The sequence below is a fragment of the Polyodon spathula genome, chromosome 13 (genome assembly GCF_017654505.1).
Source record: "Polyodon spathula isolate WHYD16114869_AA chromosome 13, ASM1765450v1, whole genome shotgun sequence".
NCBI lineage: Eukaryota > Metazoa > Chordata > Actinopteri > Acipenseriformes > Polyodontidae > Polyodon > Polyodon spathula.
Genome location: NC_054546.1, coordinates 32,831,416 through 32,855,049, shown reverse-complemented (window position 1 = coordinate 32,855,049; position 23,634 = coordinate 32,831,416). Strand labels below are relative to the sequence as shown.

General features: G+C 38.8%; 1 protein-coding gene across 1 annotated transcript; it reads right to left on the bottom strand.

The window, feature by feature from the left end:
- Window positions 1-158: 158 nt before the first annotated feature.
- LOC121326280 (asc-type amino acid transporter 1-like) lies at window positions 159-22,183 on the bottom strand. Its single transcript, XM_041269520.1, has 11 exons — window positions 21,936-22,183; window positions 19,226-19,430; window positions 16,591-16,742; window positions 13,143-13,268; window positions 11,693-11,846; window positions 9,091-9,214; window positions 7,769-7,872; window positions 6,252-6,348; window positions 5,358-5,507; window positions 4,757-4,934; window positions 159-2,133 (listed from the first exon to the last, which is right to left on the bottom strand). Exons 1-11 carry the CDS (start codon window positions 22,093-22,095, stop codon window positions 2,027-2,029), a joined length of 1,557 nt encoding a protein of 518 aa, XP_041125454.1. The 5' UTR covers window positions 22,096-22,183; the 3' UTR covers window positions 159-2,026.
- Window positions 22,184-23,634: the final 1,451 nt, after the last annotated feature.

Here is a 23,634-nt window from a genome sequence, read left to right as displayed (position 1 = left end):
TGTCCTGCAAATTCAGAGGATTATTTAAAAAAGTAGACCTTTTCTACAATATCTATTATGCTACATTTTAATGTATTACAGTACATTTATATAGTGTTTTATTTAATATACAAATTATTTTCCTTAAAGTAACTACATCTGTACAAATTAATTTATCATTTTCAGGAATACAGTAAAATCTGGGAAGTGAAACTTTCATACTGAGAATCAACTTTTGCCAAAAAGACATTCTACTATTTTGTGGTCTATTGTATCTTTGTAATCTACTGACATTGAATTAGGTCAAATCCTCTGATTATACATTAATTCTCCTGTTCCTATCAGATATTTGTATTGGAGCAACCAATGACCTGCTCAGCAAAATAGGAAATAACCAAAATGCATGACAAAATATTTCTGGAAGTATTTTAATAACTGCCACCACTTTGAACTGTGCTGTACGAAAGTCATTTAGTTCATCTGTAGGTTTATAGACTTCCTCTAGTGACGTTGGTAGCGCCGGTGGAGTCATTTATCCACATACATCTTGAGCAGGATATTGAGACGGAAAGGGCTAACCAATGTAATAGCCACTTGAAATTCTCACAACACACGGATTGGTTTCATTGGGCTTGTTTTGTGGGAAAAGGCAGCTTATGCTAGTACTGTATAGCGGCAACGTGGAGAAGATGCATAGATATATACAACTTTTTTTTTTCTTTAAGGCACAATATGACATACAACAGTAACCAACTGATGTTCATTAAAAAATCTGCATGCCACTATTTTCAATAAAAACAATATCAAAACCTCTCATACATTCCTGAAAAAACAATTCGCAATGTAACCCCACTGGCATAAGCCCATATTTCTAAAAACAAAACAACCCAGTTCTTAAAAATGATCAAGCTATTTAAAGTTCCCAAAGCTAAAACAATTCCATTATTTGTCCTTCAGTGCACTGCCATCACTTATGTAGGTCTCGCTTTCTGGGGTTTAAACAGAAAAAGGATGTAGGATCCCAGAGTCGCTCAACTGGTAAAGGCACAGCTGCGAGGTGCGCAGGGGGAGTCAAGCAGTCTGGGGAGCACAGGTTTCAGTCCTGGCTGTGCCAAGTTGTTGTTATTCTCTGGTGATCCCAAGTGGAGCTCTGGCCCTCCCCTGGGTTGAGGATGAAAACTCAGCTGGGATTAAGCCACCTCACCATGCTACAGCGGCCCTACTGGCCAGGTGGCTGGTGAGCTTGAGTGAACAACAGCATTTTGGCCTTTGTCCTCCAGGGGCCAATAGCTCACCAACAGCCCCTGTTGAGCACCTATGTGTAGAGAGACAATTTCAGCAAATAAGAGCGCACATTTCTGTTGTATGCCATGACAGATCACAAAGAAAACCCATTCATGACGTAAAATATACCGTATTGATTTTTAACCGTATTGTAGCTGGATTGTTAAACTTAACAACACATCGTTTGAAAGTTATAGGACTGCAAACATCTTCGTGTAGGTTATATCAACACTTGTGAAAACACACACAAAAAAAAAGGTTTTAACAACTTTCAGGCCTCTCCTTGCACTGATATTCCCTCATCCACAGACGCTCGTCGACCTATAACCCTATAATGCTTCATCACATTTACTGTTTATTAATCAACCAGCTAAAGCCCCCTACTGATGGACACAGTTAAGAGCCAATCATTGAGGCCCCTTTGCCACTAGACAGGCTGCATATCCTTTTAAACCAGAATCACACTGATAAAGCAATTGAAAATAAAAAATAAAAATAAAAAAAACTGGCTGAAAAGTAATAAAAAATGTTTTAAAAAGCCTAGAATCTGAGATCTTGAGAAGGAATGGCATAGCACTAAAGGGGGGAGGGGTGTCTCATTGGTTTTGCGGGCTTGTTTTGCAGAACCAGCTCTATTCTATAATAAATGGGAGAAGTACGTTTGTTGTTGCATATGAAAACAAGGATAGTTTTTTTAAACATTCTACATTTGTCACTGTAAACAAGGTAATTTGTTTTTCAAGAGTGTCCTGAAGGAGAAAGTTCATGCTTCTGACTGTTGTGAGCAGTCCAGTGGCGTCTCTTCTTCTGCTTCCACATGTTGAGGATAGACGACGTAACACAGTTTCTGCCCCGAATAGGTAATGGATTCTGAAAACACAGACAGAAGGAGAGGGCTCAGTTCAGAAATATCTTTCATAGGGTTCCCTAGGCATCATTCCAAAAAGCATTCATTTTAGATTACTTGCATTTGTCTTGTACCATGATAACCCGGATTCCAATGGATTTGGTCATGCAATAGGGGATAAATAATTGTACCCAAATTACTTTTGTTCTAAAATATATGAAAATATAACTATAACTCCAATGTTCTTTTCCAGAGTAGAAAGCCAGCTGATGACTGTCTAACACAAACACACTCTATGGATTTGTATCATTAAGCAGACAGATCCAATTTAAAATGGTAGGGAAAAAAATATTATGGTTAAAATATTGCAGCAGTGTTTGATTAGATGTCATAGTTAAGAAATATATTTTATTTTGTATTTTATATTCTTTCTTTTTTAAGTCACCTTTTACTCGGCTTTGAAATGGGGGTTGTTGACGGCAACGATTTATTAAGCTGTAATAACCAGGCTTTGCGCGGCTTCATTGCATCGTATTGATGAAATCAAACCCTACAGCCATCATCTCAATTACACTTTGTTATCAGAAAGAATGCTCTACTATTCAAAGGACAATCTCATTAGGAGATGGTTGTAAAAGCTTGTGTTATTTCACGACTTGGTATCCACGCACACACAATGTATTAAACGCAGTTCTTTACTTCAGCAGAGACGCTGCTCTGCTTTCTCACCTCCACGCTTACAATTATATTGTCATGCTTACACCTACAGTGCACTTCCTGTATCCATCCACAAGGTGGCGTGCACGCACTCAAAACACAATTTACCGCAGCTATCAAGCACTGCATTGATGGTTTGATTTGCATTTGGAATATTTATTTTCCTGATTTTCACTTGGACTTGGCAAATGTATCCTGACACCACACTACAAGTTTGTTTCCTTTTGATGTTACTGCTTTAGATCTCAGCCTTCTATTAAACTTGTAGGGTGAAAAATGGGCTTGGCAGGGGTCAAAGGGTAAATAGTCACAAAAAGATCATCAGTGAAACATGCTGTGGCTGTGAATACAAAATCAGAATTCCCAGTAGGAAAACAACTGATTTCTATGACCTGTAAAGTTATGTGTGACATACGCATGTACGTAAAGATAGGCTGACGGGTATTTTCAAATACCCCACACAATATTTGGATGCTCTCAATAGCTTGTGATAAGGAATGCCCTTACCAAGTTTCATCACAATAGAATAAGCGTTTTTTACATACACAGATGTTTTTTTGGGCATTACTTTTACAAGGCAGTAGGCAGTACAGCGCTCATCCCTTCCAACTGGTGAGCTGGGTGTAGAAAAATGGGGCCAGAGACCAGTGTACTTCAACACAGTCTACCATTTTTAACAGAGCGAAAGAAATCAAATTTATTTCGAACAAGCAATCATTCCTGACCTATTCCTGACTGCATACTGCAAGTACTGGTATAGTACACAATTGGGAACATGGCTTGTGTTATCATTAATATTATTTTGAAATGATATACTGCAGACAGCTATTTTGACGTGCAAAATAAGACAGGCCCTTTTGAAAGTAAACTGTAGGTTGGTATCCGTTTCAGTCAGTGGCTGGGGGCTAAGCTACGCTGTGAGCTACAAGGTTAAGAAAGTAATTCTTTTAGGACGTTTATATCGTAGCATATACAGACTTGGAATCCTTATAGAAGTAAGTGGGCCAGTCATTTCCACTATCATGTAATATCTGTATGCTAAGTTGCAACAGAAAGTCTCCCAGGTTCCAGATGCCATTGCCTGGGCACTGGAGATCACCCCCGCCCTCTCTGCAGCCTCCTCCTCGGTGTTCACTTCATTCACATTCCCCTCCAGCCACTACCCCTGTTCCTTTGTATCCTCTGTGCTGAGATTGCTAAATGAGTTCCACGTTATTGATGCCTGCTGAAGGATGGTCCTCCTCTAAATAACCTCAAAGAATCTTCACCATGGCTACTCCCCCCGCCCCTGCTCAAGGGTTCTGCACTAGAAGGAAGAGTTCCTTCCCTGAATGCATGTGGAACTTTTATGAGCACTACACTCTCAAGCATTGAAACACAAAAAGCCAGGTGATGCTGCACTGCCCCCTAGTGTAGAACACAGCCAGTGCTCAAGGATCGAGCAACAGGCCTGTAAGGAACACAAGGGAAAGGCGAGCTCATGCAAAGACTGAGCTAAGCAATAGTGTTTAAAAAATAGACAGGAATATTAGTAGTAGCACAAGAAAAACCTAATAAACGACAATACAATCCGATTGTATTTAGTTAAACCTGTACGGGTTATACAAAACATTATTTTATAACACATTTATTAACTGTAAAATACATTGTTTCTTTCTGTAATAAGGGCATTTTATGTGCCAACCTTTCCTTTTGAGGTATAGCCTAACCATTTGCAAAGCCCAGCATAGCCTGTAATGGCAACACAATGAATTAGGAACAAAGACTGCTCACTGGTCCTAATATGGTATCACACGTACTGATATAGTACTATGATATGGCAAGACACCAGTTTGCATTGGTTGTTTACTATATAAAATGTTAATACCTTTCTATTCTGCAACTGGACCATTGGCTAGTCGGTACAGGATTACGTTTGGTGTCACTTACCTATAAATTTGTCTAAACACTTTGGTTTGTTTTTCCAGTACACTCCCAGGAAGTAGACAGGCACTCCAGTTAATATTATGATCAGGCCGATGCCGCAGACGACCGGCTCCGAGTACAGACTGAAGATCAGCAGGAAGGCCCAGAATATAAGGTAGGTTACCGGAATGAGAAGATTCACCTGTGAGAGAGACATTTCAAAAACATACTGTGTCTACTTTATATTATATAAACATGCCTGTCTAATGTCACAAAAGTACTTCACACTCCTTACAATTTTTACACTGCTACACCTTATTTTCACTCCAACTAATAAACTGTAGCTCAATAGAGTAAATACAGAACTAAAGTATGTAGTTAACGTACTGACAGGCAGGTTCCTACATATACAGTATCCCACTCAATCACTTCTTACAAAAAGTATGCTTAAGAAGGGACTAGCCACACCGTTTGTCGACTTCAATTTTACCTTCTGTGGCAGACAGCCAGCCATCATCCCTATCCGCCTTATTCTTATGCTCTCAATAGCTTAAAGAACAGCATCCATTTACTAGTGAAAATGGTTATACAAGTAAAGCTAGCCCATGAGCAGCAATATCTGTACCTTGATAGGCCTAAAAAGAGTGGGCTTCCTCCAGCGCAGAACAAGCAGCCCTGCGATAGTCACTCCATAGCAGAGGTAGTTAATAAAGGACAGGTAATTGATCAGTGTGTATGTCTCTCCGATAAACATGATGACAATAGTAGCAGTACACTAGACAGCAAGGAGAAACGTCCTGTTAATGAACTCAGAACAAACACGGCACTTTCCATTACAGAAACAACAACTCTCAGATCATTAGCACCCTTTTCTCGACTCTACTCAACAGAGGGGGAGCAAAACGTTTTGGGGTGACAATTACGTCTTTTAAAACACATTTCTTAGTTCTTCTTTTATCATTCTAAAAAACAGTATGGCTGTGCTGAAGATATTTTTCCAGCACAGTATCTGTGCATCTTGGACTATATGAGAGGCCAGACCACAGACTTGACCATTGTGCCTGCATATCTGCAATTATATAGTAAATAAACAAAGATGCATTCATTAACCCAACCAAGCACAGGCAGTGTTCACTTGGTGTTTGAGCTAGGGCTTGTGTTGAGCTACTGTACCTTACTGGTTACTAATGGTGTGGTCCTTCATTATTGTGGAATGAAGTAGACAAATTAGACTAAAACAAAAATCATTGGATGTGAGTGGGTGTGTGTGTGTGGGGGTGGGGTGGGGGTGTACTAGGTGTCGTAGAGAGCTACTTCACTGATTTTCATGCCATTCACCTCAGGAAGCCTGGGTTCAAATTGGCTGTCTAAATTTAGCCTGAATGGCAGGCAGAGGGTGTTCAGGTCAGGATTGGGGTGTGCTTGCATCATAACTGAGAGAGGTGCCTAACTTTTCATCATCATTAAATTCATGAACGCCAACATTTCAAGAAACAATAATAAAACCAGGATTCCTTACACAAACCAGGAGCGCAGGAATGGGAGTGCGGGTTTTGAAGTGGATCATTGCGAGCAAGCTGGGCATGTGACCCTCACGGGCTCCAGAGAAACACAATCTGGAAGAATGGATCACAAACAATAAAACAAGACACCCACACTCGCCCTACAGTGTTCCTGCGTCATAGCCATGCACTTGTTTGTTCAACTTGATTTTTTTTTTTTTTTTTTAACAAAACACAATAGTGCTCAATTTAGAAGTGCTTCATTGACATTGAGTAACATCTGTCATTGAACTTCAGGGATGGAAATAAGACTCCCATTGCATAGCAGTTCCGTTCCTGGATTTACTTTGAGTTTAATAAGACAAATAAGTGTGTTACCTATACACTCTGGCTAACCTATCTTATATTAAAATCTGGAGTCTGGTGTCTGCGGTGGTGACATGGAAAGGGCTGCATTTGTACATGGATAGGGAGCACTGCTTTGCTTCCTTTCAAAAAGAAGCACTACTCCATGAAGAGAAGTGCAATACATTCAGTGTGTCTCTGGGGTGAAGACTGTTACCTAAGATGAATCACCTTTTGGAAGCATGTGGTGCATTCGCCTCCAACACAGGAGCTATTGAGTCTAGACTAATAGGGCTGCCAAAACCCTGTGTAACAGGAATCAGTGTCCGGAGTGGGAGTCGAGCCTTGAGTGCTGCTTTACTTTAAGTGTACCTGTTTGCCGTAATGCCATAATGCCTCTTTGTTAAAGGAGAAAATTAATTTTAAATGTACAGTTGCAAATGAAATGTGTGTCATTGTAGCTCTGTGATATGTTCTGACTGCTCTGCGTGGGCCCTTTACCTCTCCCGGCTGCTCACAAAATTAATAACTGAAGGGACGAAAGCTTCATATAAAGCGGCAGGATTTTTCTTTCATTCCTAAAACCTTTCTGGATGCTTTAACTGTGACCAAACCAATTTTTTCATGTAATGTATTTCCCGTCTAGTGACAAGCCCAGATCATGTTTTCAGTGTGACTGTGGGAATCCAATCCTTTTCAATAGGGGCAAGACACTATTTTTACATCTCACAAGTGCAGGGGTCTCTGAAAGAAAGGAAGGTCAAACCAACTTGTCCAGTTGAATTTGTACAATGGTCAGCCATAGTTTTAGATACTGTGTATTACTGTCATATTTATAAGTGAACTCTCAACCACACTACAATGTAATTTTGTCCAGTAGGATTCTGGGAAGTAGAAAGCAACCTTAACTTACTCATGAGAACATACGCTAGAGAAAATAGTCATGAATCCACAGTGAAGACTGGTGACTGCATACCCAGGACACAAACATGCACCGACTTTGACTCACGCTGCATGCCGCGTGGCCGTGCGGGGACCAATTGAGCCATTTGGGGACCCCTTAATAACCCCCCCCCCCCCCCCCCCCCAACATGTCAAACTTTTGTTAATATTACTCTGTTGTCAAGTAATAAATAGATGCATAGCCAATACCGAATGTTATTTGTGAAGATATTATAAAAAGACTAACCTGGAAGAGGTGAAAAGATATCCATTAATCCCTCCGAACGTGGACAAGGCCACTGAGATCGGCATTATCCAGGACATCGCTCCCAGGAGTTTCTGACCAAAGGTCTAAAGCAATAAAGGAAGAATTGTCATTGAAGCCTGATCTCAAATCTCATCGTTAAGATTGATCGAGGTCAGACCAAAATGCACTGTTCACTTTTTAAAAAAAAAAAAAGTATGACTTTGCATTTTTTGGAACGTTTGCAATCATTCTGAGTGGTTATTGTGTCGGCTGACTGAGTTCTAGTTGCCTGCCATAGACATGCAATGTAGATTACATTAGTCAAACTGCCTTTATATTCTTAAGAGCCAGGCAGCACCATCTAGTGCAGAGCAGTGTATTGACAGAAACAAGGGAAAAGGAAACTTCATCCCAAGTGGCAGATCACTCTGGCGTCCACTCTTACATGTATCTATGGCAGGCAACTAGAGCTGAATAGTAGCTCTGGAACTCTTGCGAAATAATTATTATTTTTTTTTTTAAATAAAACAGTATTTGAGTAATTGCTGTAAGAACCACTCAGAGTGATTTATAAACATCATAAAAAGCGAAGGAAAAGACTTGACCTTTCTTTAACCCAAGTTATATTGGGGGTAAATGGAAGCTGTCTGTCTGTCCATTTATCCACTTACATCTGTACATATATCTAGAGCAGTAGTTTTTAACACAGTTATAAACCCCAAGATTGTATTTGTGAATGATTACATTTAGATATAAGATGACATTAAATTGCCCTTTCAGAACTGAGAGTGAGGTGTCAATTAAATGTATCTATAATTTATAACTGATCAACGTGAAGACTTTTCGTACATGTAGTTATTGGAATTTGGAGAAATGGTTCTACCAGACTTATTGGCCAAACACTTGTATAATTGTATGCTTCTTTTTAGTACTAGTCAATGAAATCCAGCAGATTTAAATAAAAAAAAAAAAAAAAAAAAAGTTTAATACATTGAGAAAACACATCAAAGGGTTAATCAAAATACCAAGTTAGTACAGCTTAGTCTAAAGAATCATCCGACTAACTTAGTACCTTGTTTTACAATGCTTTAGATGGCAGATGACCGATACATTGTTTTACATGAGAACATCTTAAAACCTACCTGCAAATTGGGCACTCGATTCGTTGCAATTCAAACTAACCTGCAGTTGAAAATTAATACTGTCTCCTTCATACTAACCACGGGGTCATCCACCCATGCTACATTTAGTTGGCTGCATTTGACCAAGTTTAAACCCTCCTTGCAGAAACATTACCAGTTCCATGGCAAGAGCTTACTTACAACAGCGACAGCATTTGATGACAGCAGTTCTTCAGGTGACATGGCAGTGAAATAGGCAATATTGGTGAACGTATACACAAAGGTCACCAATGGGATGGATATGAATATGGCACGAGGCAGATTCCTAGCAAAGGAGGGAAAAACATTATTTTCACACATGAACATGAACGAGACATGCAGTGAACAAAACAAAAGGTGGAAATGCGTTCTTGGTTTATTCTGAAACCTCTTTTAAGAATGCAATAAAAGCTGCCAGCAGTCATTAAACCCAGAACTGGATTATTACTCCCATTAAAGCCGCCTTGCAAGAGCAGCCGTCTGTCTTAAGCAGTCAGTAGTGTTGGGTTTCTATGGTGACCAGGTTTCACTGCTACTGTTTATGCCAATTAGAGGTGCAACCAGCAACCCAATTCCCTAATCGAACACCAGACCGGTAATAATCTGCAATGATCGCTGCATTGAGAACTCAATTGTTTAAAAGGAAGAAGCAAAAGAAGTATGCAGACTTCACAAAAGCCTCCCAATACAACTGAAAACATGCATAATACAGTGCCTTGCAAAAGTATTCAGACCCCTGACCAATTCTCTCATATTACTGAATTACAAATGGTACATTGAAATTTCGTTCTGTTCGATATTTTATTTTAAAACACTTAAACTCAAAATCAATTATTGTAAGGTGACATTGGTTTTATGTTGGGAAATATTTTTAAGAAAAAATATATCTGGCTTGCATAAGTATTCAACCCCCACACATTAATATTTGGTAGAGCCACCTGTCGCTGCAATAACAGCTTTAAGTCTTTTGGGGTAAGTATGTACCAGCTTTGCACACAGTGTCGGAGTGATTTTGGCCCATTCTTCTTGGCAGATTTGCTCCAAGTTGTTCAGGTTGGTTGGACGACGCTTTTGGACCGCAATTTTCAAATAGTGCCACAGATTCTCAATGGGATTGAGATCAGGACGTTGACTGGGCCACTGTAGGACATTTACCTTTTTGTTTTTGAGCCACTCCAATGTTGCTTTGGCCTTGTGCTTGGGATCATTGTACTGCTGAAAGGTGAATTTCCTCCCAAGCTTCAGTTTTTTAGTGGACCGAAGCAGATTCTCTTGCAGTATTTTCCTGTATTTTGCTCCATCCATTCTTCCTTCAATTGTAACAAGATGCCCAGTCCCTGCTGATGAGAAGCATCCCCACAGCATGATGCTGCCACCACCATACTTCAATGTAGGAATGGTGTGTCTTGAGGCATGGGCAGTGTTAGGTTTGCGCCACACATAGCGCTTTGAGTTTTGGCCAAAAAGCTCTATCTTGGTCTCATCTGACCACAAAACCTTTCCCACATCGCAGCTGGGTCACTCTCATGCTTTTTGGCAAACTCCAGACGTGCTTTCAGATGGTACTTTTTGAGTAACGGCTTCTTTCTTGCCACCCTCCCATACAGGCCAGTGTTATGCAGAGCTCTTGATATGGTTGACTGGTGCACCATTACTCCACTCCCAGCCACTGAAGTCTGTAGCTCCTTCAAAGTGATTGTTGGCCTCTCTGTGGCTTCTCTCACAAGTCTCCTTCTTGTTTGAGCGTTGAGTTTTGAGGAACGGCCTTTTCTTAGCAGTGCCTGGGTGGTGTGATGCAGCTTCCACTTCCTGATTATTGATCCAACTGTGCTCACTGGAATATTCAAACACTTTGATATTATTTCGTACCCTTTCCCTAATCTATGCATTTGTATTACTTTATCTCTAACTTCTGTAGAATGCTCTTTGGTCTTCATTTTCCTTCAGATTCACAGCCTTACCAATGATCCTTCAACAGTGGGGTTTTTATCCAGAAAATGTGACAGCAACTTTAATGGTTCACAGGTGGAAGCCAATGGTAAGGTAATTGTGTCCTCATTAGGGCAATTTCTTTCTTCGGTGCAAACCGGGAGCTTCCACAGCACTGGGGTAGAATACTTATGCAAGCAAGATATTTCAGTTTTTTATTTTTCTTAAAAATATTTCCCAACATAAAACCAATGTCACCTTACAATAATTGATTCTGAGTTTGTGTTTAAAAATAAAATATCAAACAGAACGAAATTTCAATGTACCATTTGTAATTCGGTAATATGAGAGAATTGGTCAGGGGTCTCAATACCTTTGCAAGGCACTGTGTGTGTGTGTGTGTGTGTGTGTGTGTGTGTGTGTATATATATATGTATATATACACACACACACACACACACACACACACACACAATAGGGCCCCTGGGGTGGATAGTCGACTTATTGTAATTAAATACCACAAGTGAACATCTTAATCACCATACAAAAGAGCTGGGCTTGTCTGAATTCATGGTTATAGAACTTTTAATTTCATCATGCCTCATCTCATCCCATCTCACTGACAGGGTCCCACCCCTTACCCTAAACACAGTTGCGTCTGTTGTGTACTTATTGTTTGGCTTCTTGCTTATATGTGTTAAAAATACATTCTGCTAAGCCACCTCAAAACACCTGAAAGGAGAAAACAAGCAAATCTGAACCACTGGCGCTGATCTAAAGTGTACACAATAAGCATGTTGAATTCGGAGCTAGAATCGGCAAACAGGCGCCTCACCGACGTGGATCCACGAGTTCCTCCGTCACGTAATTCAAGAAGTTCCAGCCGCTGAACGCAAAGGAGCCCTGAAGGAAAGCCAGAGCTATCTCCCCCACAGAGGGGGTCTTCCAGAAATCAAAAGCAGCCTGGGGTTCAAGCCATTTGTAGTTCCCTGTGAAAGACACCCTGTATTGAGCCCAATAGCATTCATACTGCCTTCCCACAGGCACCATAACATCCTTTACAAAAACACATACCACATGTTGTTATTATAAATTAAGCATTTCAAGTTCATGTCTGTAACACGTAGCCACTAACACTTTCACTGTTCTTACTGAGCAAGAGACTCGAGATTGGAAGTCGGAGAGCTACTGGCCTCTGGAGGACAAAGGCCAGCCCAGCAGATGTCAGCTTAAGATCTCCAGCTGCCTGGTCACTAGGGTCTGCAGTAGAGTGATGAGGAGAAACAGCCACTTTCCAATTTTGCATCCATAATCCACAAGAGCCCAGTCAATGCAAAGCCCCCTTTGGAATCCCCAACGAAAACCGGTGACTTCGAACCTGACTCTAGTAACCTTGTGTGTGGGTGTCTAGTAGAGTATTTTCTATGCACGGGGTGGCATCTGTACACAGGGTAAGATTTTGACAACTCCTCCAGGAAGTAAAAATGTTATAGGATCTGATCCAGTGACAGTTAAACAAGTGTGACGCATGTATGATTATATAGTGCTCGATAAGGCCCTAATGTCACAGTTTACTTGCAAACGAAAGTGCACAAAAGCAACTAAAAATCACAGATTTAAGAAAAATGCTTCACCGTATCTAAAACTGTTTAATGATTAACTTTTACATTACCATAGCTTGTCTCGCTCTGTTTGTTTTTGCTGCATTTTCGTCATGTGAACTTGGAGGAAGCACAGTGTAACTGCATAACAAAGACAGACTTGGCATGCGATACAAAAAACACGGGCTGTGATGGATAAAGAAGTACATTGTAACATTGAAGAGATGAGCTTTGTATCAGTAAACTGGTGACTTAGTCAGAAATCGCATGTGATGTGTAATTGCATTAATTTGTTACATAATGGGGATTGATTTTATTCTTAATACAAGGGTGGTAAAACGTGACTGACATGTATCTGAGTAACCTATATCCGAGTGCTGACTGTATAGAAAAATAGATATTGAAATGGTAACTGTCTGAATCATTGTTAATGCCACAGTATTATTTAGAACACATATTTATTTCTACATTTGCCAGATTGTCTGGTAAATACAAGAATACTGTTGTAATATTTGTGTACTTGTCTTGATATTATTTTGTATTACTGTTGTGATATTTTTTGATCTGTATTGTCTCCCCCATTCCCTCTTCCCAAGGGGAAAAGAAAGAAAAAAAATTAATAAAAAATAATTGCTCACGAAAAAATGCTCAGGAGAGATTAGTGTAGTTAGGTTTTTTTTTTACCTTTGCAGATTTGCACCAGTCCCACAGTGATGATAAGGCCGAGAGCCAGGAGTTTTCCTGCTGTGAACACGTCCTGAATCCTGGTTGCCCACCGGACACTTGAGCAATTCACCCAGGTCAAAAACACTATCAATAGAAAGCACAACCCCTTTTTAATCAAGACAGAAATAATGGACATGTAGTACAATATTGTAGCCACAGTTGTTTGCCAAGTAGTGCTCTTTGCTAATGGAACGACTGCAGCAACAGTCACATGACTGATTAATTTGTAATGCAAATAGAACCCTGACATGTATTCTGAAAAGTAGCATCGCCCTGCTTCTAGTCATTTTCATAATAGGCAAGACAGCAGATCTGGCAGGCTTGATAAAGGGCCTAATCTCCCAAAGTGACTGTTACAGAAATGACTCCAGAAAATGAAGACAAACTACTGTCACTATACAGGACAGAACTTTATAGAAAATCTGGGGTATTACCAAAGCTGTTCCAAAAATGGAAAAGTTCTTATGTTTATGAACACTCTAGCATAACATGAACAAAACACTGATTTTAATTTAATATAAAAAATCCTGACATGAAAAAATCCACATGATGGAGGGATTTCACAAAACTGCATACTTACAGGGAGGTATAGGAACTAGGGAATGCAGCAGTGTGTTTTAAAATGTGTGATTGAGATTATAATTACTGTGCAAATTCTAACGACGATTATTAATCATTATCAAGTTGGAATGTTTAAAATTACAATTAAAAAAAACCTTCCCTCACAGTAACAGTTTAAAGGAACAATACGTCCTCTTTTTATAGAGCATGGTATAAAAAACTCAATGTTTTTAAAACTACATTAACATTACAGCCTATTCACATTGAAATAATTCAATCTCTCATTTTTTTTTTTTTTTTAATTTGCAGTTGGTTACAATTTATGAATTACATGGCCCAGCTTCTGCTAGTGAAAGCAGCAGTCTCTTCCAGAAAGCAGCAGTCTCTTTGTACAACCTGCAATGTTTCATTGGATCACATACGTCGAGCTACGATCCAGTGGAATTTAGACTGAGACAGCAATCAAGAACGAAAAATGCTGCGGATAGTGCATTGCTTCAAAAAGAAAAGGTAAAAAATAAATAAATAATTTTTTTTGGATACAGTGGCACGTGACAACGTAGTAATATTAATATTATTAGTTTCGCTCAAGACAGACGGCTACAGTTGGGACTGGTTTAAAACAAAATAATATATGTATAAAATACATTGACAAAGCAGGTTATTCTTGATCTCTGCATCATCACCCTGCATTTGTTCAAAGACGCATATTCTCAGTAACTTTTAGAAGTAACAACACAGATTACGTTATTGACATGTTAATATATACAAGACACGTTTTTAATTTCATGGAATATTCGATTTTCCGTTAAAATATTGTCGTTTTGTTATCGTGGGGTCCCAATCGATAATTTGATTATTATTGTATATATGTCATATGAAAGTACCACAGCATGCACACATTTCTTCACTGCAAATCTCTCAACAGCAAGATTTAAATGGATACTGAGGGAGAGAAGGAAAACATTTCAATAAGCATGTGTTGTTTTAATTTTGAGGAAAATAATGATAATATTTTCTAAATAAAATGTAAAATTGTGTTTATAATGTGGGGGGAAAAAAATAAGAACGTTTGCTGCAATTATGACACAGAATGTCATATGATGTAAACAAAATGGTGATTTTCAAAGGCAAGTTAAATGTAAGACAAATAATAATATGGAAAGTTTTATTTGGTTTCTTTTGATTGATATTCAAACAGCAATCCTCAGAACCTTTTAGAATGAACACTGTGCTATGACAGGTTTTTGAAACCTTTTACATTTTACACCACAATCGTTTGTGGACTATTGCAGTTATTCCATGAATGAACATAGTCTGTGGCAACCTCACTGGTGAAATAACCACAGATAAGGTTCCTAAGTTATTCAAAACTAAATCTCTCAGAACTTGCTATGTAAAGTATTTTATGTCCAAAAATTCCAAATATATATATTTTTCTTTTTTATTTTGTTAGTTGTGTGCCTAGTTGTGTGCCTACAGCCTACAGCTGACAGCAGGCTGCAATCTCTTGGGAAACCTTAGCCAGTTGTCGAAAAGAAATATGGAGAGGGGAATTGTTCAACATCGTCCATCACTGCCACTTCGCTTTGGCTCACAGTTGCTACACTGCAATGGAAAAGGAGCTGTGTGAAAAAATTCAGCTGCTGCAAGCCCTGCATCCAATAGCTCAAAAAAGGCTTTTTGAAGCATTTATGCTGCCAGAAATGTATCCAACCACTGCAATTGAGATAAAAGAGGTGTTGTGTTCATCGAAGTGCCATGGTTTTCCCTCTTGTAAATGCTCTTGTAAACGCTGTAGCAAACAGAATATGGAATTAAAGTGTAAGTTCTGAAAAATACAGCGTTACACATCTCCACAGGTTGCTACAGCGTACCTGTAATTTGTCATTTCAATGTCAACACCCTGACAGCTTTTTACACATCCAACTTTACAGTCTGTTTTAAAATTCAAAATGTGGTGCAATTATGTTTTCCTCCTCAGTTTTCATAATCTACGGTGCTATAGCCAATATTTGCTCATGTGTGCAGTTTAGGAAAAAAGCACATATTTTAGCAAACGTACAGGATGTCCATTTAAGAAAAGATTTACCATACTAGGTTGGTTTTCTATGCCTAATTTCCAGGTACTTCCACCTGAAGGTACAGTAATTTCACATTGAGAGGAGGAGAGTGTCCCAACCCCTTCAATGCCTTCTCTTCTGGCTTTAACTAACTGGCTGCTTCTCCTAATGACTGAAATGCATTGAAGCCAGTGGCATCTTTCAGCTCTGCAGGAGATTCCCAGAAAGTAATACATGCAAGTTTTCAATCGCCCATTATGGTACCAGATATCACTACTTTATACCATTGGCAACAATCTCACTCTTACTGTTTTTGGTTTTTTTTTTGGTAGGGGGTATGCAGATTGTATGCCACACTGTAGCAAAGGAAAGTCTACACTTACTTTCTTCCTAGCACCATAGCCCTTCCTGTAGTAAAGGTCAATTTCTATAGTCTAACCAAAAGGCCTCCCTCTGAAGCTCTGAGTAACACATAGGAAGTAGAAGTGCACAAGCTTTACAAAGCTACAGTGGGATTAAACTTTAAAAAAAAAAAAGAAAATTGGCTTAATAACTTCACAGTGGTCATGGTGGCAATAAGACATTCAACTTAAACCTGGATTATTAAAGTAAATACATACGCTGTGTAGAGTGCTACAGTTCAAGGTGGTAGAGTATCCACCGTACTGACTCAAAACTGGTTTTTCAGTGGTTAAAAACTGGACCCCGAACAGCACGGTAAAAGGACAAGAGCACTTTCACTTTGAACCAACAGTTAGAAGATGAAGTAAAGCGGTACTCACAGATACACACTGTTGAAAGGATTCGAGAGGCGTTGTACGGAGCGATACAGTCTGGGAACACGGGTTGTAGGACGTAATTAGAGAATGTCAAAGATATGACAGCAAGACTGGTGGGGTACATTATCAGCACTGCACTCCATAACAGCAGAAACCTTTTAAAAAGAGGAAAGCAGAGTTAATAAAGTGAAACCTTTGCAGTGAGAATTAGGGGCTGTGACAGAGATCGAATGGCGCTTGGTGTTCGATCTCCCTCCCGACCTGAGGGTATTAGACAAAGGGAGCAGAATACCCTGGACTAAAAGGCATTACACTTTATTCCTGTGGGTAGGTGGAAGTTGGCCGGCTGGAAAAGGGACCGAGCTACGTTACCCGAACTCAATGATCCGAATGGGAAACAGCGTGGCACCCGCTCGTTAACCAAGGGGTCATGAGCGAGGGTATAAAATAGGGGCGTAGCAAAGTAATCTGTTCCTTTTCTAAATGGTTAAAAAAACAACCTAAAAGGAGTCCCCGCATTTAAAAGAAACCATGTGTCTTCACCACAAGCACTTAATTCACGCACTGTAGGAACTGTGTCTGTGTCTGTGTCTGTGTGTTTTGTGTGAGTGATAAAACTGGACTTTTGGTTGCAGGTCAAACCCGTGGGATTACACAAACTGAAATGATACACACCGCTGTATCACTTCCATCATTTATTATTTACAGGTATTCGCCATAAGGCTCTGGACATTGTAAACTAGACACATGCACTCACCCTGCGCTCACTACTGTAATGGGGAGCAAGACTGTTTCTACTACTTCCTAGCTATGAAAGGAAGCTCCTTTAAAAAGGCTGCTGAGTGGGTCAGGTGGAGTATGAAAAGTCTCCACACAGGAAAAAATGGGAAAACACATTATTAGGGTCAAAGTAACCTCTGTATGGAGTCTCACCTGGGTCCACAAACCAAGCCCCGCAAAACCGAATCGCAAGAACCAGTGGATGACTAGTTAACCTCAGCACAGAAGTTATTTGATGAAACAGTTTTGTGGTGCTTTCTTTTTCTGCTTGTTAAGGTACATCTTATGTCACTCCATATAAAAAGCATTATGTTGGACATAGGGATTTCTGAGGAGTCAATGGAGGAGCCCCTTTGTTTTGGTTCTATCAGGATTTACACTCACTTAAGTTAAAACAGTTTCAAAGTTAGACACTTACCCAATGCCCTGGGTTGATGAACTAATAGGGTGTCTAGGGGTTGCTGTATATTTATTACAGACTGGATCTCACCAAGATTCAGACAGACTCAGAAGGTGTGTGTGTGTGTGTGACTGGGTATAAGTTCCCCACATACTTACCAGTTTAGTATAAATGGAAATACTGAAAATACTGTACAGTCTTTATGTAAGAAAGTCCAGTTGCTGTTGTGTTCTCTGTGATTCACTGTGTAACAGGGTAGAGGTTGGGAATGAACCAAGGACTCCACACTCTTAACCACTATGCAAAAGAGCCAGGCTCGACTGCATTCGGGGAGAGCTTTTAACCTCATCTCACGGACAGGGGTCCAAATCTGTAACGGCTCTACCCATATTACAGTCTTCCCTCTAAGCTACAGCCTATGAGATCCTATTCTACGCTTAGATGCGTTCTTGTTGAGCACAACATTCTTGAGATTTCATTCTGGTTCTCTAGAGCTCCACAGTTACATTTTTATACCTCAGCCTTTCAAAATAATTTTATGACAACTTTTACTGCCCTGTGTGCTTACTAAAGAAGACCTGAGAATTATTTACCAACCATTGTTGTTTAGAGCTTAACGAACATACCCATTCATACTGGTCACCTTGTAATTAAACTCACTTCTTTCCTTGCTTGAAGGATTGAGATCCACCTGCTGCCTAAGGAACGTCCTTAAGTTTCATTACAACTGGATATTTAAGATATTGTCACGAAACGTACCATTACGCACAGAAAACAAACTAAAAAAAACAATGTTTAAGTTCATCCCACACCTCCATTGGAGCGAGTCTGTCTCCTGTGCCTTCAATTGCCAGTAACAGCAAAGTGGTCCCATTATTATCTTGAAATGTGCTCTTTCTGTCAGGGAGGGCATTGTGGGGTGGACCTGATCAGCAGAGGTGTTCCGGTATACATGCTTTTCCAAAGGAATCAAAGGGTGCTGTTTAGTTTGCATATGCAAATCTGAAATACTATACTTGACACCAGATTACATTTTTTTTTGGAACCGGGAGTGGGAGTTTCATTTTGAAATAAATTCACATTTTTAGTGTTGCCATTTATTATCATTTCTATTCGATTTAAAATAGCCTCTTTACAAAAATACACAGCATACTTTCAACTACCATTCTAACATTGCTTGCTTTCTTTCTCCTCAGAATGCACGTAAGGACCATTCGCATTTTGTTTTATCAACAGAAAAAGAAAAAAAAATAGCATTATGTTTTGTCAGCACAGAGACGCATATAAGCTACATAAAAATAAAAATAAGAAGTATTTAAGGTTTCCACATGTTGCGGGCCTGGTTTGTGTTATTCATTACTCAATCAATCAATCTTTATTTTATATAAATATTATCTCTATGAACCAGTGTTGAAAATCTATTTAGCTAGTGAAAATGAAAACAGCTACGTTTCTTACCCAACTAAGCCGCCAAATATTTCAGTTACATAGGAGTAATCCCCGCCTGATTTGGGAATAGTTACTCCGAGTTCTGCATAGCACAGCGATCCGAGAACTGTGATGCCTCCTCCCAGCACCCAGATAATCAGAGCCAGGCCCACCGAACCAGCGTGCTCCAACACTCCCTTGGGGGAGATGAAAATCCCAGAACCGATAATATTACCTGAAGAACAGAAAAAAAGAAGACAATGCAAATTAGGTATTGCATCTTATTGTACAAAATGGTGTCACCAACACACACACACACACACATATATATATATATATATATATATATATTATATATATATATATATATATATATATATATACACATACCCAGAATCTGATACTCTCTTAAATAATGTTAATACTGCTTTTTACAACACATGGATAACCAGTTCTCCACAGACATGCAAAAATGTAAGTGAGATATACAGATAAACAGATGTAACACAGACAGACCCCCCCATATATTCTCAGAATCTGACATTCTCAATAACTAAATAATGCAAACAGCAGGTCTCGTGACAGTTGGATAAGCGGTTTTCCAGATATATGCACACATGTGTGAACTGTGACATGTATGACCGCCTGCACTACACCCCCTTTGGAGCAGATTTTTAGAAAGCTTGTCAAATTTTGAACAAAGCTGGGGGTAGTGGCCCAGGAAATAGGTTTAGAACACATACTGAACTAGTTCATATTTTATTCTCTGGACCAGAGGATACAGTCTAAAATTGAGTGGAGATAGAGGGAAGGTCACACTGTGATCCTTGAAGACCTGACTATATGATGTTCTGGGATCAGTCAGCTACACTACAAAGAACAGTATGAGCATTGATGGACTGCACAGCCTACTCTTGCAAATGTGTCAAAACGTGTTTTTATGAATGGAGGTTTAAAGTTATAAATTTGAGTCTCTGTGAACTTCTGTTGAAGAGCATAAACCTTGAAAGATCACCCTGTAGTAGAAATGATTATGTCCCTTGTTGAAGTACAGTACTTACAACAGCAGGCAGGCATATAGGACAGTCGGGGCAACATGGGTAAACCAGACAGGCACAATGCAGAAAAAAAGTCAACCCAAACGATTGCTTAAAGGACAAGTGACTTTAACAATAATGCATTATTACTGGGTCGTCCTCACTTTTGATAAAATATTACTTTCTAAGATGTGTGAAGTGTGTGCTATCCCCGTTGGGTGGAATACGGAGGCAATTATATTTTTTCATTGATCTGGAGTACGCTTGTCTAAGGACCCTCTTTAGCAGTAGTATTTGAGTACTATACTCTGGGGTTATCTGAAGGCTGTTTTGATAATTAGGAATATGAAAACTAGGGCATAAAGTAGATCAATGTAAACATCAACAAAGAACCTAAACGATAACCCTATTGTTGTTTTTTGTATATATTGGAGCAGCAGTGTCCCCTGGTTATGTTGAACTCCACACTAAACTGATGTTTTCCGATTAAATTGTTCTATAAACCCCTCCATTCTGTTTCAATTATGCAATGACAAGCGTACTCCACTCACTGAGACATGCTAGCCTGATTCTTGCAGCAATAGGTAGTTATGTTAAAATGTTAAAGTAATATGTAGCTAAAGAACTTGGGTTTTGCTTCATTGATAACATTTTACAGGATATCTTAAAAAAGTATTTTAAAAGTGATATTGTTTATGGTTCTAGCTAATAAGAGGTACAGTATGAAGGGATTCTTTAAAGATTAAATCCTCCATTGTGAATTACATCAAATAAACACTTTGCAACTATGCAACATTATTTTGTTTGAAAGCAAGTACATTATAAGGATTATCTGATTAATCCTACATGATTACCATATAACAATGGGAAAATATCATATGCGAACTGGAACCTACATTTACTGGTTCATTTTTGGATGCATAGGAGTGGGTTGGACACGTTGAAATTCTTTCTTTCTTTTTTGAATCTCATTTACAATGACAATGATCTCTATTCAGGAATACGAAGATATTAAGGTGTGGTCAGAGTGGGGTAAATCCATGCATCACAGCCCAGCAGAGGTTATTCAATGCTTTTTTTCACTTACCGTATGTATAACCCAAGTACAGATTTGTGTAGACAAGATTGTTTTGTAATTACAAGTAAAACCAGTTTCGCTGGTGTGAAAATGCCAGCGATAAACATATTCACTACATTGTTTAATCTAGATACTGTAAAAGTACAACAAACCATTTTTTTTTTTTTACCATTAATTACTGGAATGTTCATTATTGTGTACGTAGCTTTGTGTAATGTTAGTATATTTAAGCGTATACGACAGTAACATTGTATTAAGGTACTAGCTGAACACTGATGAAATGACTGGAAATAAACCGTAATCTGCGCTGATCTTAATTAAACTATACACACTGCAACAGGCTTTCAGTGTAGAAATAGACCTATAACAAAAGTGTATTACCAATGTCATTGAAGTATAAATATCTATATCTATATCTATATCTATCTATCTATCTATCTATCTATCTATATATATCTATCTATCTATCTATCTATCTATATATATATATATATATATATATATATATATATATATATATATATATATATATAATTAATGACAAAAACACATCATCGTATATGTAATTTGATTAGCAAATAACTGCTTCACGCAGACAATAATTTATAGACTGCCAGCGCCTTACCTATAATGATAGCACAAGCGCTAATAAGTCCGATTTCTTTTTTTAAAGTCACTCTCTCTGGGCTGTTCTCGCGGTTATATTTCCCGTTTTTCAACATCGTTGCTTGAGCCGTTGGATCCTGCTTAGTACCGTTGCTTCTGTGCCGCTTTCCTCCATCCATTTCTGTTGCACTTCAACAAGACGAGTTGCGGTTCCCTTTTCGATCTCATGAACTGTATTGAGACACAGTGAATAGCATACGCATGCGTAGTGCCTCACTTCTTCTCAGTGCAGAATGCTAAATACCCTTCGAGAGTCTGGGGGATGTCGTTGGGCACACCTTTCGTCGTACCTGGTCGCGTACTGTGCGTACTTTAGTTATTTACATAATTAATTTACACGTTCTTTTTTTTCCTTCTTATTACTCTTTTTAACCCTTGTTGTTTCTATTTGAAACGACTGCTTGTCCACACGTGTTCATCATTTTGAATGCGTACTTTAAAAAATAGTTGCTATTTGATGACATTTCAAGCCATATAGTTTAAATTCTTTCTTACATCGTTAAGAAACATTAACCGCCTCCAATAGCAACTGTCCTAACAGCAGACAGGAGGTCATACAATCCCCCAGGGAATGTTTGTTTCAGTCCTAAAATAGCTCATGTTTTTCTTTGAAAGGTGAAAAAGCCCATGACCTTGAATTATACAAACTAATTGCCTAGTTCTAGTTTTGTAAACCAAACGGCTTTTTCTCCTTAAGAAAAAAACAGAAGTTAATTTGAGATTGGAGTACATACTTCGAACATGCTAAAAAACACCTTGAAAATTCCTGTAATACTTATTAATACACTTTTTATTTTTTTTTTATTTTTATGCAGTCCTTTGGCTTGGGTGATGTCCTGTTACGTAATAACGGCCCAATATCTCTTTCTTTTAACACCGTTCTTGGTTATTGGTCTGGTTGGGTTATATAAGTACAGCAGCTGTTGGGGGTTGCCTGCAAATTTAGAATCCAAGTGATTTTAGACTATTTCTGAACCATTGCAAAATGAGAGATATAACTTTTTTCCAGTTGAACCATGATAATTAGTTTTACCGTAATTGTCAAATTCTTCAACTATTTTATTCTAGAAGTCTCAACATTTGAACATTTCATTTAAGTAATTAAAACAAGGGCTCTTCTGTTCTTCCCACCAACAAATGTTAGGACATTTGAAAAAGTAAAGGGATTTGGGACATTTCACATGTTTGGCCTCTCATCTTCATATGCATGCAGAATACTGTCCACACTGCTACCCCACATGCTATCTATTAGCATTGCAGAATGACTGGAGCTAGGACACTTGTTCTTCATTTTATCACTAAAATAGGTTTCCCCTTTTGCATTGTAGAAACTGATTTTCTAGCGTAAAATAAAGAACACATAAACCACACCCAGTCATTCTGCAATGCTAGGATTGCATAGCATTTGGTTATTGTGGCAATACTTGTTTATGTTTAATGATAAACCCCCCAAAAATGAACTAAACCCTTAATTGAACAATAAAATTGCTTAATTAGACCTTTCTATTTGTTTTCAGCAGTTTAACAGTTGGAGATTTCAAGTTAGCTATAACATAATAACACACAGGGTCCCCCAGGACCAGTGTTGGGATAACCTGCCATGGACAGTTTTCAAGTTGCCATGGTGCTCACGCATCAATGCCATTTCTATAAATCAG